This window comes from Hoplias malabaricus, chromosome X2 (assembly GCF_029633855.1).
Source record: "Hoplias malabaricus isolate fHopMal1 chromosome X2, fHopMal1.hap1, whole genome shotgun sequence".
NCBI lineage: Eukaryota > Metazoa > Chordata > Actinopteri > Characiformes > Erythrinidae > Hoplias > Hoplias malabaricus.
In genome coordinates this window covers 42339721-42358636 of record NC_089819.1, presented here as the reverse complement: position 1 = coordinate 42358636, position 18916 = coordinate 42339721, and the positions used below count along the sequence as shown (strand labels likewise).

General features: G+C 37.6%; 1 protein-coding gene across 1 annotated transcript in view; it reads left to right on the top strand.

Moving 5' to 3' along the window:
* Positions 1–18916, top strand: part of LOC136677399 (centrosomal protein of 89 kDa-like) — a 135274-nt gene that overhangs the window by 44783 nt on the left and 71575 nt on the right. The window contains exons 14-18 of the mRNA XM_066654919.1: positions 3298–3413; positions 3731–3911; positions 8068–8235; positions 8564–8705; positions 16407–16496. Of these exons, the coding sequence (XP_066511016.1) occupies positions 3298–3413; positions 3731–3911; positions 8068–8235; positions 8564–8705; positions 16407–16496 (697 nt within the window). The remainder of the gene's footprint in view (positions 1–3297; positions 3414–3730; positions 3912–8067; positions 8236–8563; positions 8706–16406; positions 16497–18916) is intronic.

The window sequence follows — 18916 nt, the reverse complement described above, 5'->3', positions numbered from 1 at the left end:
ATCATGATATTGGTTTGCGCTCATATCGTCCAGCACTTCTCTATACATGAGTTTGGAGAACAAATGTTGATATTTGAACTGAACTGCAAAACAAACACACTTCTTCCTTCAGTGCTTCTTCAGAAGCTCCACCCCTTGCCCGTCCCCTTTCCCCTCATTCTGTGCACAAGAACAAATACCCCCAGGAATTGATTAGCTGGAATAGTGTTGTGTTTCTTGGTCAGAGCCACTTTGTTTGTTTCCCATTTACAGAGCCAGGGCTGAGACTGGAGAGCTAGTGACCTGTGAGGAAGCTTTCACTGAATTTTACAGGATTCAATTTATAGGATTGAAATTGTATACAGCAAATGTAAAGAGAATTAATCCCCAAGCGCTAAGCTTTGTAACAGTTGAACTGTGTGTTATGGGGTGATGGAGCCCCATTCAATATCTGGAGTCAAGCTCTTAATCCAGAACTATACACTGTACATCTGTAACTGTCCTTGCTAATATTAAATCCTTACAGCAATTTTCCTATATCTACTGGAAATGATCTTAATCACCTAATCTTTTGATACATTTGATTTCTGAAGAAACTTTGTGTAAGTGTCTACACTTATATTGACCATTTAATCTATAAGTTGCAGTTGCTTCATGGTGTCCCTTTGCTTGTTGTATTAATATTATGTATAAAATTATGTCTCCACAAAACAATCTGGAAATTTAGCAAACATTTTCAAACATGTGTCTTGCATCTAATATAATCTGATAGAAGCAAACTTTGTCTAATTGTGCCATGTCTAATGGTCCAATTTTAGATTAGGGATCTGAAAAAGAATTACAATAGAGTGTTCTGAAGCTTTGCCTGTTAAAAGCCCTTAGCCTAAGTGTCAGCATCTACAGACATAGTCACTAAGCTGTGCATGTGGGCGTGTGTGCATGTGTCTGTGCGTGCATGTGTGTGTGTGTGTCTTGACTGAAGGTCAGAAGAGACCAATGAGCTGCATAGTCTTTTTACGCTGTGTCAGGATGAATGAAGAAAGCACTGCCAGTTAATGTCATGTTGCAGATAAAATATATAATCATATCATACAACATACATACAACATATCTTGAAAAAGGAACAGTCTATTTAAGTAGACCCATCTTAATTAATGACTTCAGCTACTTTAAGATGCGCGCATTGTGGTCATTCAGGTGCACACAGAGTAAGTATGTAGTATGTTTCCATAAAAAAGCATGAAATGGGGCTCCTTGGAGCAGGTGCTCATGAGCCTAAATTCAACATGCTCAGTGTCTATCGTGAAATTAGAGGAACACAAGGTAATATTTTTACTTTACAATTACAGCTTCAGAATAATTGTGCTGCTCCACTGACTTGTAATACGGAGAACAGAGCCTCTATCATTGCTACTCTGGGTTCAGCACTGTGTAATCCATCCATCCATTCATCCATTATCTGTAACCGCTTATCCAATTTTAGGGTCGCGGGTGGTCCAGAGCCTACCTGGAATCATCGGGTGCAAGGCGGGAATACACCCTGGAGGGGACGCCAGTCCTTCACAGGGCAACACAGACACACACACATTCACTCACACACTCACACCTACGGACACTTTCGAGTCGCCAATCCACCTGCAACGTGGACTGTGGGAGGAAACCGGAGCACCCGGAGGAAACCCACGCGGACACGGGGAGAACACACCAACTCCTCACAGACAGTCACCCGGAGCGGGAATCGAACCCACAACCTCCAGGCCCCTGGAGCTGTGTGACTGTGTAATCTGTGCTATTTAACTTTTGGAGGAGGGTAGGAAAAAAGTAGCAACTTAATATTTTTCATAATAATTAATCTTAAAATGGATGGACAAAGGAATGAATGAATGGTGTCACAAAAGATCTAGAGTATATCAGAGTGTGTGCCAATATTATGTATTTTTATATAAGAGACTTGAGCATCCACAGGTTTTGGTATCTGCTGGGCTTCCTGAGCCAGCAGGGTGCATGGGGATGACATTATTTGGAAATGGAGTGAAAGGTATAAGTCATGGTCTAATTAGGAATGGGTGTAGCCATGAAAACATGAACAACTCCATGACAGCAAGCATTTTTGTTTAGCTCTTGTTATCTGGCAAAAGTATGATTTTAAAATTATGAGGATTTTGGACCATGGGAGTAACAATATGTCTGAAGTGAATTGACTATAAAAGAGAATTGGAAAATATTTGTGACAAAAATAAGAAGTATTTGGCCTGCGTGGGCTCACAAATAGTTCTGTGTTGCAATTAAATTTGCTGAACTCTGACTTTAACACAATATGATTTGTATAGCTTTTACTTGGAAGCTGACAATCTGTTTGCTTCTTTTTAAAATCTTTTTCAGTCTGGTTTGAAATCTTGTGATGCATAATAAATTAATGTTTCATTACAGTGGAGTCTTTTCTCATGCACCTCTGTGCTTTGACACTAAGGTTGCACTAAGGTTTTAAACTTATTTCGGCATCATTCCCAAAATTAGTGGGATTGCTTCATGCTTCAGTATGAAGGCAATATGTTCTAATGCACTTTCCGTTTGGAATGGGCTTCTGAAGCTACTAAATTGCTGTGTAATGTGCCCTCGAGCATTCTTTACATTACTGGCTGTTTTTAAGTTGTTATGAATCTTATTCCTGAGATTTGTAAATATTTTGATACTTATTAACGTATTGCTTTTTTGTGTCTAACCTATTCCTAATCACAGGATTATAGAAACATTGAATTATCTTTTTTGCATTCTGACTGAAAGTTGTCCTGGCTTAATAGGTATAGGCTATTAGCTTAAGCCAATTAGCATAGATCTGTTTCAATTTCCCTGCTTTTTTTTTATAGATTGCATAGTGGTTTCTATGTTTGATCAGTAACTGGCCATCTGCCTTTATTAACCTTCCACAGTCCTCTATACTTCCACAGACAGACATTGTTCCACGGGGACAATGTCTGTCTGTCTGGATGGGTGTGAAACCTGCTTTTGTATCTGTGAAGAGCTACTTTTGAAAAGGATACCAAATTAACTGATCTTTCCTCCTTCATGCTGTGTATAGAGATTTTAGCATTAAATTATTTGTTTGAGTAGCTCTGAGGATTAAGTATGCTCAGATATACAGACAGTTTTGGACACAAGAGCTTCTGATTTCTCCTTGATTACCTAGCTACTGCAAGGATTTGTTAAATTACTCCACCTGCTCACCTGTATTAACTGAATGAATTTCATAATGGCTTATATATGCGACACTATGTAACATGTAGTCAGTTGCTGCTATTTTTGTGGGTTTGTGTTTAGGAGGCAGCTGCAGGATCAGGCACGGCTGGTACTGGAGGAGAATCGTGTGCTGATAGAACAGCTGGAACTGCAGCATGCTAAAGCCAAGGACACACACACTAAACACACACAGGAAGGTAAAATTAAGACACACACATGTTACATTTAAAACTAACTCAAACATTTACCTGAAAACCCAAACAGCAAATTTGCTTCTATTTTAGTTCTAAATAAATTTGAATTTCTCATGAAAATATAATACATATTTATTAGATAATACAATATGTATTCAGTTGGGTTTTTAAAAATGTATTCATTCTATTTATTTATTTATTTATTTTGTTTATTTATTCATTCAATTTCATCCATTCAATGTTTTCCTCTTTGTCTTGCAACCATTTTATGAAATTTACCAATGATTTAATTTCCTTTCATCCATGTCATCTTTCTGCAGTGTGTAAGCTTTCAAAGCAGGTGATGTTGTTGGAGGCAGACAAGCAGGCTCTGGAGAAGGAGTTAGAGACTGTACACAAAGAGCTCCACACACTAAAACTAGACTTTGGGAGAACCCGCACCACACTGGAGAACACAGTCAGCTGGGTGGAGCACACCTCTACAACAGACAAACTCAAACGGTATATAAATATGAGTATACAGGCAGCCATATTTTAACATATCTAGTGTGTGAACTGCATAGATTTTTTTTCTCTTTTTTTGTGGGGGGGGGGTGTTCTAGTCTTAAAGGGACACATTACTCTGCCAAAGAAGGAGTCCCTAGGGGAATGTAAAGCTAGTTTTGCTTTCTTGGGCTTTTTGCCTTTCATGGCTCAGTCATCACTGCAGATCGAACTTGCAATTTCCTGATGATAAGACCAATGGTTAGAGAGTTGAGGCTACATATGGGCCCCTACATCAGAAAATTCTGAGAGAGAAAGTTGAATATATGTAATTCATCATTGTTAGCAACCAAACCAAAATATTACATAGTTTTCCTTTTGACTCAGACTAAATCTGACTTTAATGTTAAAACCACAGATAATTGCTCCTAGAAGCAATGGTACTTGACTCCCTAAGGGAGGTTTGGCTTCAATGATCAAAAACATAAATATGAATGAAGTTCAGAAAGGAAGAGACAAAAAGGAGATAAAGAAACCATCTCAGAACATCAGGAGAAATAAAATAAAAAGCAATAAACAGAAAAAGAAGTTATTAAAAAAAGAAAGAAATGAGAACATCAAGAAAAAGAAAGAAAACTGAAGAATAATAGAGGAATAATAGGGAAGCTTGAAATACGTAATTGCATTTTATTTCACAGAGTTCAAGTATAGAATATGAAACGGGAATTGAAGGTGGCAGACAGAAAATCTACCAGGAGGTATCATTAGTGCTTGTCTTAGTGTCCGAAAACTGGAGAGCTATCTGAGGAACAGCAGCAGAAATTATGCAAAATTGCAGAGGGCATATCTGAACCCATTCAACTCGTATTCCTTCCTTGCTTCACTAAAGAACTTTCACAAGAGTTTCATGGCTGTTAGTGCATAATTCTTACTAGTTACAGGGTTTAAACAAGTAATTAAATATCAGTCATTTTCTCAGATCAGATTCAGTATTGTAAATGTTCTGTTCTTCATTCCACCCTGAACATAATATTCATAAAACCTTTTAAGCAGAATAAAGAGCTTACTATGTATTTACTTTTGACACTGAATATCAGTTTAATATAATAATACTAACTTTTTAGTTAGCAGCATTGTTTTCTTTATCTTGTGGTATCTTCAATTATTATTTCTTTTAATTCTAAACTAGTATGCATTCTCTGAGATGATGACAAAGCAATTTTTGTAATTCACTCTGGATAAGAGCATCAGCGAAATGCTGTGTATGTACTGCATGACTGAAAAGCAAAGCATTTAGAGGTCTAATGTTTTTGACACAGTAGACCGCTCCAATGTATAACTGTCAAACAGCTTATAACAGTTTGCCCTAAATATTCAAAGTAACTCCCAATGCTGCCGCGTGTTGCAAGTTGAGTCAGTTGAGTTAGTTAAGATCCCTGTTAAAGCATTCATAAACATGGCACATAATACAAACAACAGGAGCAGAAGCCCATATGGGGCCCCCTTGGGCCTTGGCTCATCCAAATTGTACCAAGGCCCATCCAGTCAGCCACAGCTAATTCCCCACATGTGACCTAACATGTATGGGGACACACCCTTTCCTGGCTGTTCCCCACATGAAGGGAACGAGGGGAGCGGGAGGCACTTGCAGTGGCATGGACATGTTAACTCTCACCTCCTAGATTGGCACTTTGATGCTTTGTGACCACTCATGAACCTCTGTAGGCATGGTTGACAGTGTCTGACATTGGAAAATGGATGGGAGAAGACTGAAGGCTTTATAAAAAGTGTTTGGGAAGTCTGTGGCTGTGTGCTGTGTGAACTGGTGCTGATGTCATGAGCCATGAATGATGGAGGGGCAAAAGGTGCAGGGGAGACTATAATAAAGCCCAACAAAATCCTTGGATGTGTGCAGGACTATAGGACTCTCTTCAGAAGGTTTGAAGTTCTGCCTTTTGCCAAAGCTCACCTAATGATCAAATTCTGGCTGCACAACTGTTGAACAAGTATTTTTTTTAGAGTGGCTGGAAATAAGCCTGGTGAAATATATATGTTCCAACAGTCTGATTTCCAGAGTAAGTAAAAAGTTGCAGGACACCCTTTTAGTTCAGAAATGAAAAGGAAAATGAAATATCTAAATAATGTCCTGGACTTTTAGGCTAAATCCAGGACATGGCCACAGTTTTGAATGCCGCCATATTGGATCAAGGGCAAGTTTTTCCAATGGGAAACGGTCATGTAGCATATCAACGAAGACCAGAATTGTATTTATATTGTACTGTGCAAAATTTCTAGACACATGCAAAAACTGTTGGAAAGTAAAGATGACTTCAAATAATGGAATTAATTCTTTATTACTTGAAAGAAAAAGACAGCAATATGCAGTAACATTAACAAACCAAAGAAGGACCATTTTATTAATTAATTAGTTAATTAATTAATTCATTTATTTATATATTAGTCCTAGGTACAGTTTATACAGTTTTATAAAGAAATTAGATTTTACTGAGTGTCTTGGAGAATCTGCCACAGTTCTTTTAAGAAGTTGAATTGTCACACTTCTATTTTCATGCAAAATCTCTGGAGCCTTCATTATGTTTTTTTATTGAACATAACCTCTCTTTTTAATAAGTTACATTCTTTACAGATGTACAAGTATTATCTTTTTGTTACATTATTATTATTGGTAAAGTAAATCTAAAATGTTTTTGTACTGACTCAATAATGCAGACTTCATAAATTAATATCTATTAAATATATATAAATATATTAAATCTATAACAGAATTTGTACTTCAAAAAATAGGGTGCCTAAAACATTTGCACAGTACTGCACATATACATATATAAACCCTATTTGATTTTTAATTTAAAAATTGTACTGTCAGACTACCTTTTAATTCTTCTATTTTATTGTTGATACTGTACACCTGTTTTAGTTCTGTTTGTGTGTGCATGTGTGAGTCTCTGTCTACAAGAGAGGTCTGTCTCTTTGAGAGAGAGAGAGAAGGATTATGTCAGTGGCATAAAGTTGGAAGGAAATATTCCCTAACCTGACTGTGGTGTTCTCTAATCAGGCAGCATATGAAAAGCCATTAGAGGATTTTTGGGGAAACTCATTAAAATTTCAACAAATACAGCAGGAGAGGGAGATAGATGACAGATATAGGGAATACAGATAGAGAGAAAGGAAAGAGGCACAGACAAAGGAAGACAGATGACGAAAGACAGTGGTGAGATAAATATAGGCAGGGAAAATGGAGAGGAGACTAAGAGAATCCTCATATTCAGAAACAGTGACCTCACTTTCAGTATACACACACAAACACACCGTCAGATTTTCATTCACAAAGGTATAGTTCTTATGCCTTATGAAACCTGTAATAAATGTGCACTAGGCGAGTTTATTAATCAAAAATAAGCAGACTGAAAAAAGCGGTTTCTCATTATTGGATGGTGCTCCATCACTTCAGGGAATGCAATTTAAATCCTGTACCCCCCTAACTCAAGTGTAGAATTGATCATGGTGACCTAAAGCTCATATGCAGCTGTTCAAGATCATCCCATTACACTATTTTATCATTTCATTTCTCTGTGCATACAATGGGTGCTCTAAATATGAATTCACTAATTACAAATTGGCTCTTCAAACATCTGGAGTTTTAATGTGAATAGGGCTTGTAATGTACATTGTTTTGTTAATAAAACTAGTTGATATTAATAACCTGCTCTTTAATTAGTATCAGTGCATCCATCCATCCATTGTCTGTACAAGCTTATCCAGTTCAGGATTGCGGTGGGTCCAGAGCCTACCTGGAATCACAGGGCATCACTGGGCACCAATGTGTGTTTTTGGACCATGGGGGGAAACAGGAGCACCCTTAGGAAACCCACACGGACATGTCGAGAACACCCTAAACTCCTCAAAGCCCGTTACTAGGAGTGGGGCTCGAACCCACAACCTCAGGACCCTGGAGCGTCACAGTGGTCAGAGCGACATACCTGCTGCATCACAGTGCCACCCAGTATCAGTGCATATGTTGAATAATTAGTCAATGACAATGCATTATATTACAGTAAATTAGTACACATTTATTTTTGTCAAAATTGATTTTGTGTCCATGCATTTGTATTGTCTGCATGGGCATGAGCATGGGTCTCCCTTTGTCCTATAGGCAGATTGAGGAAGAGGAGAGGATAAAAGCCAGTGAGATAGAAGAGTTACAGTCTCGAGTGAGTGCCCTGCAGGCTGAGAAGAAGACACTGGTGCTGGAGAAAACTAACCTCAGCACAGAAATTAAACACCTGGAGAGTGAGCTACAGCTAGCACTCCAAGCTAACAGGTATACAAATGTGTCCTACATCCATAGGCTTTGTTTACTTAAATCAGTATAATGCATCCTGTAGCTGGGTGTTATATATGTATCTGTACACATTTTAAAGGCAACTGTAACCGTGTTTGAGATCGAAATACTTTAAGATCTAACTCCTGATCACGAAGTAGTAGGATCTGAATAAATGCCTTGTGATTGTATCTGTGTGTATGTGTGTGTGTGTGTAAATGCAATGTGATCAGATGTGTGTATTTATGCAAGTTTTTTTAACAAGTTGAAAAAAACACTTTCATCTCTCTCTCTCTCTCTCTCTCTCTCTCTCTCTCACCCCACATAGAAAGGCTCAGAGACATATAAGTGTATTGAAGCAGCAGATTGAAGACTGTCTGGAGAAGGAGCTGGTAGCTCATCAGTACCTCGCCAGTGTCGTCACACTTGCTGAGAAAACCACACATGAGAGAGACCAGCTCATACACATGGTATTTGTCACACACATGTGGATATATATACACAGCTTTTATGTAATGTGGAGCATTTTGTTTTCTGTAAAACCAAACTCAAATTTGATTTTTTAAAATCATTACATATTTATATGAAGTGTTTTTAATGCTAAAAGGGTGATAAATCTTAAACATTTTTTAAATTATAATTGCATTATAATACCCTGCTATTACTTCTCTGCCACAAAATAAATGGACTGAACTATATATGACTGAGGCCATAACCTGAATAGTGTCATTAAATAAGTGATCAAGTATCAGGCAAGGTAATTAACATTTCATTTGGAGCTTTGAAAGGTATTATACTCAGTTATCTGGTTCAAGTCACTACCATTCTGACTCTGCATGTTTCCCTTGAATAGAACTCCAAATCACTCTGAATAAGTTTATTCATATCTTAACAATGCAGTTAAGCTAAAGTTTTGAAAAATGTATTGAATCACCTTTAGGTTATCAGAGAGAGGGCTGGATGCCAGGACATGGTGGCTGGGACTAGGAATTTAAGAAGTTATTATTTTTATAGCGAAAGGTGCACTGAGATATATCCGCATTTACAAGCAGATAGTACGTGCAGGGAAACCTGGATGACGGAGGATTACAGCATGGATTTTACACCTTGCTCAGCTTGTCATCAAACACTTGCCCAGAGGATAACTGCAGTGTTAAGTAGGCAGGCACCTTGCTGCCTTACATGCAAACTCATGCCTTTGCTACTCCCAATAACTGTACAATTTGCCCCAATTGAAATTGTGTTCGTAGTATTTTATGACATAGTTTGGAGAGGTGATCATTTTACAACTTTTCACATGCATCTCTATTGACTCTGCAGTATGTGTTTTATGTTTAACTGTGTTTGAGAGACTGTTTGGTAAACTCTTACATGTTGTTCTCCAAACTTGATGAGATTTACACCTTAGCAAACCTTTCATGTGTGAAAACAACACCCTCTACATGACTCCTCACTTACTGTACTCAAGTACTTGTGCTTCCTGGAAGTGTAACTCATGGGCCTTCTCAATAAATCATACGTCCCTGTGAGTTCTGTTAACCCTGTCTGCCTCCTGTTAATGGCAGCCATTATATAAACATGTGGAATCAAGCTCTTACTGTTCAAGTGAGAGTGAAAAAGAGAGAGGTATAGGACATATGAAAGATGAGGAATCGTGAAGACACTGAAGCTTAATCTAGGTACTGAAATCTGCATAATCTACCCTTCCCTCATAGTATAAATTAGAATAATACCATATACTACTGCATAATAACATAATGCAAATAATACCATGTACTATGTATAATAAAATAACTATTGCACTAGTTTTGGAGTAGTCAACCCAGTGTTTAAAAACTATTTACAGGTGCAGTGGCTGAATTATTATTGGCTGACAGCTAGGAAATTTATGGGTAAAAACTCATAGAACTCTAATATATATAGCTCATATAACTCTAATAAGGGATAGTATTGATATAGCCATAAGGAGAATAACCACAATTAACAGTTTTCAATGAAACATATAAGCAGCATCTTTAACATTTACTGTCTATGATGTAGCTGGTGAATTTGTGATTTACATGTGTTTTAGACATAGATGCACAACCAAACATAGAGTAATAATTCTACAGATAGTAGTAATAGTTTTAATAGTAATAATAGATGCTTATGGTCAAGTCCTCATATTCCTACAGCAATGTTGTCATTGAATTTTGACCCATTTCTAACCATCATTATTATTTCAAGTTTCCCTCTGCTACCATGCATCACTTTTGAGATGTGAAGCATGCAAATTCACTCATGTTTAGGAACTGTGCCTCAGAGGGGTGCTATTCAATACTTCACATAAAATATATGGTGTCATTGTTCTTAACATATTTATTGCAATAATTCACCCTCAGGGTTTCTGTAATTAGCACCATTTTGAAGAATGAAAACCACACACAGTGGGAGGTACATAATAGAATGTCTCCAGCTATTAGAATGCATTTTATTTTTGGCAAAAGTACTTTAGGTCAAAATGGTCATTTACAAGCAAAACACACCACTGCTGGCTCTGGAGAAGTGTAATTTTCTTCATGTCATTTTCACATTCACATTAGCAGATTCATAGAATTATATATAATTTTTTAGAATGATTAAAAATAACAAAGATATTTTTGAAAGTTATTTTATTCATCCATATGCCTTTAAATAAATTCACTTAGGAAATAAGACAAATGCATTTAATCACATTTAACTACACAATGTAATCAGTATTTGAGTTTTTAATATTTATACTGCTGTAGGGTTTATGGGCATGGGAATACTTCATAAAACTGAAATTAAATTAATTTCAAAGTAGGTAATATGATATTAAATGTGAGCAGAATGTAAACTGAAGAACAGAAGAGTTGGCAAACATTTCACAGATTTGAACAAAGAGCTTTTCCTCAAGACATATCTGTTAATCGAAAGTGACAAATCAAGCATTTCCGATTAGTCCAGCTCACTAAATATTTGATTTGAGTCTTGCTGTTTTTGTCTTCCTGCCTATAGATTTCTTGAGGACATTCCACTGGTCTGCTTGTGGGCCCTATGTCAATCATGTCAAAATCAATATCTGCATTAATTCATCTGCATGGCAATTAAAGCTTCAGACTGATGTGACTAATGGTTTCAGATTGAGCTGAGTGTTAACATTTGGGCTGTCATTGTATATGTGTTTTTTGTACTTAACATAATTATATGATCATAATTGCAATCCTAAAAATAATCTTTTCTAGATGTTCATTGGCCTGGACATAGGTTTTTAGAGCAAAACTGCAATAGGTATGGAACCGGTGCATTATGTGGAATATATTTCTACACTTCATTGTAGAGTATTTCTGTGAAACAAAAGCAGCAAAGCAGAAAATGAACAAAAATCCTGCCTCAAATTTAGGCATTAAAATGGTAGGACCACAACTTGGGAAGGGGGGAAACTGGCCCCAAATGTGAGAATTTGGCCCTAGGTAAGGACAAATTTTACCAACCTTATGTCCCATGATAAATAAATATGTGTGACTTTAGATTTGACACTTCCTCCCAAAAATACCAGAAATTTGGAGCACAGAAATGTATTTTTAACAGTGTCCAAATTTTTTATTAAAAACAGTGTGCAATATGCCAAACATATTCATACTTTAACAATAAATGATTAAAATAATAACATGACTTAATATTAAATATGAACATAATTAAAAATGAATAACATTTGACCCTTTTCTGGTACAATTTGTCTTTTCCCATCCATTCAGCTGTTCATTATTTTATGTTCTGTTACTACACATGATACAGTTAGAAAAGTGTGTTATACAAAAATGACATCATCTGATTTCACACCCTAATATCATTAAACACCACAGCCATAGTTGGAGTCATAATTCTGTGTAGCCCAGTTCTGAGTAGGCAGAGTTTCTTTCTTATAGTATTGCCTCAAAAAGATAAAACAACCATATCAGCCCTCACAGTTCAGCAAAAGTGGACTTTTTCTTGACTTTTTGACAATTCCATGGTGTACTTTTACTGGAAATGTCACTGCAGTGCTCATGTCAAGGACTTTTTCTAAGATGTTATGACAGCTGTCACTTTTCCATGGTCATTTTTCAGGCTATATACATGGAGCTCAAAAGTAGCTCTGTATGTTTAATCAAGGCATTTGTTTCTCACTCTTTCTTGTACTGGTCCTATCATGCGGATTTCATGTATAACAAGCTTAAGAGACATTTAGGGTGATATTTTCAGACTTGCACTCAGATTTGGCTTCTCTATCAGCACAGAAATGAATGGAAATAATGATATTTTAGTCATATCCCACCATAGACTCAATGTCCAGTCAAATGCCTATGTTCATATCCTACCTCCTTCATTCCTATTTTTACCATTGAATCATGTTTCTCGTATCTCAAGTTCATCATTTTAGTTTTCAAGTTCATAGGGTTCATATCCCAGCTTTTTGTCATTGTCACATTCAGCCACTGTTTTTTATGACTGTGATCATAATCATGGTCATTATCATCACCTTCATCATATACTATCTTTACAATCATTATCCTGTACAGATACAAAGTTTAAATGGAAGCACAGATGTTTATTGCCTGCAAGGTGTTTCTGCCTGGTGCATTTCTGCCAGTGCCCACAGGCCTGTTGCGGGGACGTCAGCTGGGAGCCACCGTTCACTTACGGCTGGAAGACATTGTCCTGATTGAGAATGCACTGAGGCCATCTGTCTTGCATCATTGAGGATGGTTTCAAATGCTGCTATGAACAGCATAGGTGAGATGGAAAAAGCTATCACTATACCTTTCTCAAGCTGCTGTCAGCTGCCAGTCAGTAGTGATTTCCTGGGTTGTGTAGAAGGCATAGAAGTTGTCGAAGTAGGCAGAGACCAGGTGATGAGCTTGTGTTTGCCAGGCCTAGCCAAACTACATGGAGATCTTGCTTCTTGCAAAGGCTGTCTGGATTTGGTCCCAGATCATGGCAAAATGTTAGAAGCAACTGGGAAATCCTGGGATCTCTGCCTTCTGGCAACTGGTGTGGATGTAGTTTTAGCCAGAAGGTAGTTGGCCATGCATATAACCATCACTATGAATGAAATCTCCCCTTCCACACAGAGCGGGGCAATGCCTCAGAACTGAGTGATTTCACGAGAATCTTTCGTTTTTGGAATGAAAGTTGTTACAGCTTTAAACCATGCAGACGGCTTGAGTTTCCAAGGCAACACTCATTAGTTTCCACAGTAGCTTCAGTACCATGGAGCAGTTCTTATATACCTTGTAGGGTACACTGTTTTGTCCAAGAGCTGATGCAGATCTTCCTTTTTATATCACACTGAGTTGTTCTCTGATGTAGCTCTTTAACTCCTGTGAGGTGGTCTCAAGCTTCCCCGACTTCTTCTCCTCAGGCAGATCTCTGGCATACTTAAAGATGTCCTAGAAAAAGTTAATGCACACTTTCTCCTTCATGCTCCTGTGTTTACAAATCTCCTCTGCTCTCTTGAGGTTGTTCCTCCTTCCTTTCTCCTTGTGAGAGATCTCCTTCTTGGGCATTTCTCCAAACCTCTGATTGCCTTCTTCATGGCATTCAGATGATGTACCTAAAGCAACTGAGTTTAACCGTTGAGCTGCCCTTTAGCCAGTTCTGGGAAATTGGCTGTAACTCCTGCTCAAACCATCTCCATGTTTCTTTCTTACTTGTTTTTCGCCACCTTATTTTGGCCTGGCACACTGGCTTCTCCTTTGGTGTTTATTTTTGTTGTTGTTAGTTGGATAGTATAGGCTCAGAGTGCATCACTTGTAGTGGGGCATGTTCTTACTGTTGGTGTTATGCATTTTCTGCAAGGATGGCTTCTACGGCTAATCTCTCTCTTGCCATCTACTATAGAAAACCCTCCTGTCTCAAGTTTGCAAATGGCTTGTTACCTTCTCTTGAGAAGGATTTTTAGGAAGGATTAATCATTAGGAGCTTTGGTGGATTGCCATTCCAGACTTTTCCATGTTATCCATTCTAATTGGTCCATCTTACATCCTGCCTGTTATGTCTGTAGTTGATGAGATATAGCACCCCTGTTGAGGACTTTTAGTTTAACAGTTTTTGTGTTCCCTTTGTAAGTAGGAAATAACTTTCAATACTCCAGCACCCATGCTTTGTGAAACAATTCCCTGTAAAGCTCCTGTTTGTTTATGCCACAGAAAGCATTGTCTGTAAGTGACAAGGAATACTTACAAATTATACATTGATTTTTATGAGTATTGGTTGTGTATGTTTGCTTTAATACTTTGAGCTTATTCATGCTGAAATGCACTATTTATGACAGCTTCTGTTTTTTCTGTCTCTACTCATGGTAAACTATGTGAGGGAGAGTTCAAACCTTTATATGTCAAATATGCAATCTGCTGACAGTCTGAATTTTTTAGAAATGTTAACAATGTAGTGTTGCTCTGATCATGTCATAACTCTGCTGGCATTAGTAATAATAATAATAATAATAATAATGCATCAGTTATATATAGAGCTTTTCATACAACTCAAATATGCTTTACAGAAAATAAAACATTTAGGCATTACTTATGCTTTATTGTATTGTACTTATTTTTCTTATAGTTTCACTGACATTCATTTGGTGTATGAATACACAGCTCAGTAAAACTCAAGAGCTTGGAGGCTACATCCTGACTCTTATGCATTTATCTGATGGAAGTTTGGCTTGCTGTTAAATTGTGTACACCTACACACACAAGGAGAACAATATGCCACCTCTTGGTGGATTGTTTTATTTTAAACTATGCTTGTAGTTTCACCCATAGGTCACCCATGAAGTGAGGCACGTGGAAAGGGCTGATGTTCAAAGTGTGACATCAGCAGTCAGTGAACACAAAGAGTGCCCCCTCCCTGTGGCTCTCTTAATTGCACATAGATCGGCTTAATGGTCTTATACCACGGTATACAGTATTAACATTATACTGCCTACCCCTAACCCACATAGACATCCTCAACAGTAAATAATTTGAGTTATATAGTTACCTGGAGTCCAGTATCACATTCTCTGGTTTCCTTGTAATCATTCTTATTGACATTTCACACTTAACACACACAGTGTTTCTCTAATAATGAATATATAGCTCCTTACCTATGATTAAGACACAGCCTGTCCTATTATTATTCATGCCCTAGAGCAAAGGCCCAGTCCAGTCTTGGTGGAATCCATCATGTTCTGCTATTTTTGGCAAGATTATGCCTTTCACTTCTGAAGAGGCAGGTCCCAAAAACCCAGTAGCTAATGAGAATATATTAAAGTTTATTTATGGGATTTTTCTTGCTCTTTATACTCATGACTGGTGCAGTTTTGTCCCAGTTGATTTCTGAATCCACCACTGAATACAAAACACTGCAGGCTAGTCTGCTACCAAACATGACAAACTTGTTCTAGCTTGTTTTTGCTCATTTAAAAGTCCTATTGTAAAGCTGTGTTAAATGTCATTGGAAGACCCCAGGTGGACTGTCTGAAGCTTTAGCTGAGGATTCTTGTCTGTATATTTTTTTCAGTCATTTTTTTCTCTATTTCTTCTGCCCTGTCCTTCCCTTGTACTTTCCCTGCATTTGTCCCTTCTTAACTTCTTCTGTCTTCTGTCCTTTCTGCTACTTTGTCTTCCTCTGGCTTTTTTTTAATCATAATTCTCTTTAACCATCCATTTTACCGCCCCCTCACCCCCCACACCCGTCTTAACTGTTTCTTTCCTTTTATTTACATTTACTTCCTGTACTTCTTTCTCTCTCTCTCTCTCTCTCTCTCTCTCTCTCTCAATCTCTCAATCTCTCTTTTCTTTTCCTCTTTCTTTCATTCTGCATTTTTATTTTTTCTCGTATGCTATATCCTTTTACCTTTAATTTTCCATGCATTTTTTTCTCTTTCCTTACCTATTATTTTTCTCTTTTCTTCCTTTAATCTATCTTCTTTAATCTCTTGCTTTCACACCTGTTTTCTTTCTTTCTTTCTTTCTTTCTCTTCTATTTACTTTTTAATCTATCTTGCTTATTTCTCTCTGCATATACTTATTGCTTCTCTATACCCCTCCCCCAATCCCTGTTTATTTATTATTTCTCTCTTTCCCCTCACTCTGTGTGTGTATTGTAGTTGTGTAATCCCCTCTCTCCCCTCTCTCAATCATCAGGCCTCGTGTCTAGAGAAAGACAAGCAAGGTGTGCTCACCCGCATCATCGAGGGCACGGTCCAGCTAGGAAAACTTCAGGAAAAGGTCAAGGTAAGTGTATGACTGCACACACACACACACATAAACACATAGTTGCTTTCAATCTCAAGCAAGCGGTTTAGTAAGTGACGTGGAGATTTATGTGTGTGTGTCTATACAGTATGGTGTATTGATCCCTCTGTCAGCTTTCTAATAAAACACCCACCCCAGAGAGAACAAGATAGAATACTGATGCAGACAAACACACACTCTCTCTCCCTCTCTCTATCTCTCTCTCCCTCTCTCTATCTCTCATACACACACACACACACACACATACCATCACAACATTATTAAATGAACCTTCACCATATGTGTGTCCAGCAGGGACCACTTCAGATAGACACACAAAATGCTTCCTTTCCCTGCTCAAGGAATGGTTGAACTAGCTGAGTGTAATGTGAACTCACTGACATGAGGAAAGACCTTATTCTACCTGTTCTTTTAATGATGAGACAACAAAAGATTCTGCACAAAGGAACATTTGCATAGGAATATACTTTAAACCAGTTGTCTTTTGTTGTCACTTGAATTGAATTCACTCAGTTATAACCTTTTTCACAGCAATGTGAATTCCGCTCTACTCAGAAAATGCCGCAGTACATCTAACAGTAAAGTCAGCTTTGTGCTTTAATATAGTGGCAAATAACACAATTTAATACGCTCATGTTTCACTTATCTGAATGTGAAATACACACACACACACACACACACACACACACACTAGGCAAATGCCAATATACTAATTAAATAATGCTATGATGAATTTTTGCTGGTAGTTATACGTTTATAGGGTGGTTATAGGGTATTTTAGTGTCTGAACCAAACCTACTAGAAGTATTCTATATAAAAACTGACAGTGCAGACTTTTTAGACACCATTTGATATAATTTATAAATTTATTTGTAAATTATAGAATTTCTACCTTTACTGTGAGGCACTTTACTCTTCACAGATCAAATAAAGCATGAGATCAAAATATGGCAGTGTACTGGAAGCTTGTGAAATCCAAGCTGGTCTATGTTTTTTATAAACGCTGATGAAACAGAAGCTTTTTTGCAGTGTTATAATTCAGTCATAGTATGTTCATGTGTCAAGGATAATATTCCATGCTTTGGAATATTACAGTTTACCCTATTAAGGAACACTGAGGCCCACACACACACACACACACACAGACACACACACACACACACACACACAGACACACACACATGAACATTTATTTGGATTTAACATATAAATATATAATATCATATAAAACCCAAATAGTGGTTCAGAGTCATTACACAGTTCATAATTAAATTCACAATATGCATTTCTCATGGAGACAGGTGACAGCGTCTTCTCCAGATAAATAGACTCCCTATAACTGCAGAAACAGAGTAATACTTCACTATGTGCTTAGCCTTCTTCTTTCCCACTCCTACAGTCCGTAGGCCATGCACACACTGCCTGTGCGTGTCCCATACACTTCCAAACAACAAAGCAACTACTTTATATGAATAACCACTTGCATTAAGAATCTCCATCACTGGCTGATATTTTAGAGGCATAATACAACTCCATATATCCATTGTAAGAACATCAAACTTCCACAATCACCATACTCCCTTCATTAATCAGATCAATGTCGGGAGAATTCGGACACACACACACACACACAAACTCTCAGCAGTGTGGTAATGAAGGTGATATATGGTGGAGCTGTGCAGTTGAACTTCCATTATGTGTTGCTAATGGTGATGGGTAAGTAAATCTGTAGACCTCTGTCAATAGCCACTGCAGTTCAATCATTCTGCCAAGTCTGATCTTAAGTGGGTTTGTTTGTGTCCTGTCCTGTTTATTTTTGCTCTGTTTATCTAGCCAACATGGTTGATGATGATAGGAAAATCTAAAAAAATATTGGGCATATGTAATAAATAAGCTCTTGGTTATGCATTAAAACTTATTGGATATTTGATTGTTAATCTTTCTATTCATATTAGGTGATGGTATCTACTGTAAGTCCTTTAGAAGAGTAGAAACTGCCTATTGATACTTTTGATTTCAGAAAAGCTGTTGTGCAATCACAATTATTCATGAGTTACACTTACGTATAGACATCCCTGCATTTAGAACCTTATGAATCTTCCCAGTGACAGGACGGCACCAGCTCATCTCTTATAGTTCTAGATGAGGCAAGGGAACAAGACAAGAGACCATTGCTCTACGCAGTCTTTGAGAGTTGTGGAGTCTTGCTTTTGAACTTTCCTCTGTTTAGTGAATGTTGGGTCAGGGTGAGTAGGATGGCCCTTATCATTTGAGTCTGTGGGCAGTGAATCAATCTGAATTGCATTTGCTGCTGTGCTTTGGATCGTTATTTCTGGCCTTATAGCTGCTGTAATACATTGTCCAGTGGAAAGCCCTTACAGCTTATGAGGAGACTTATT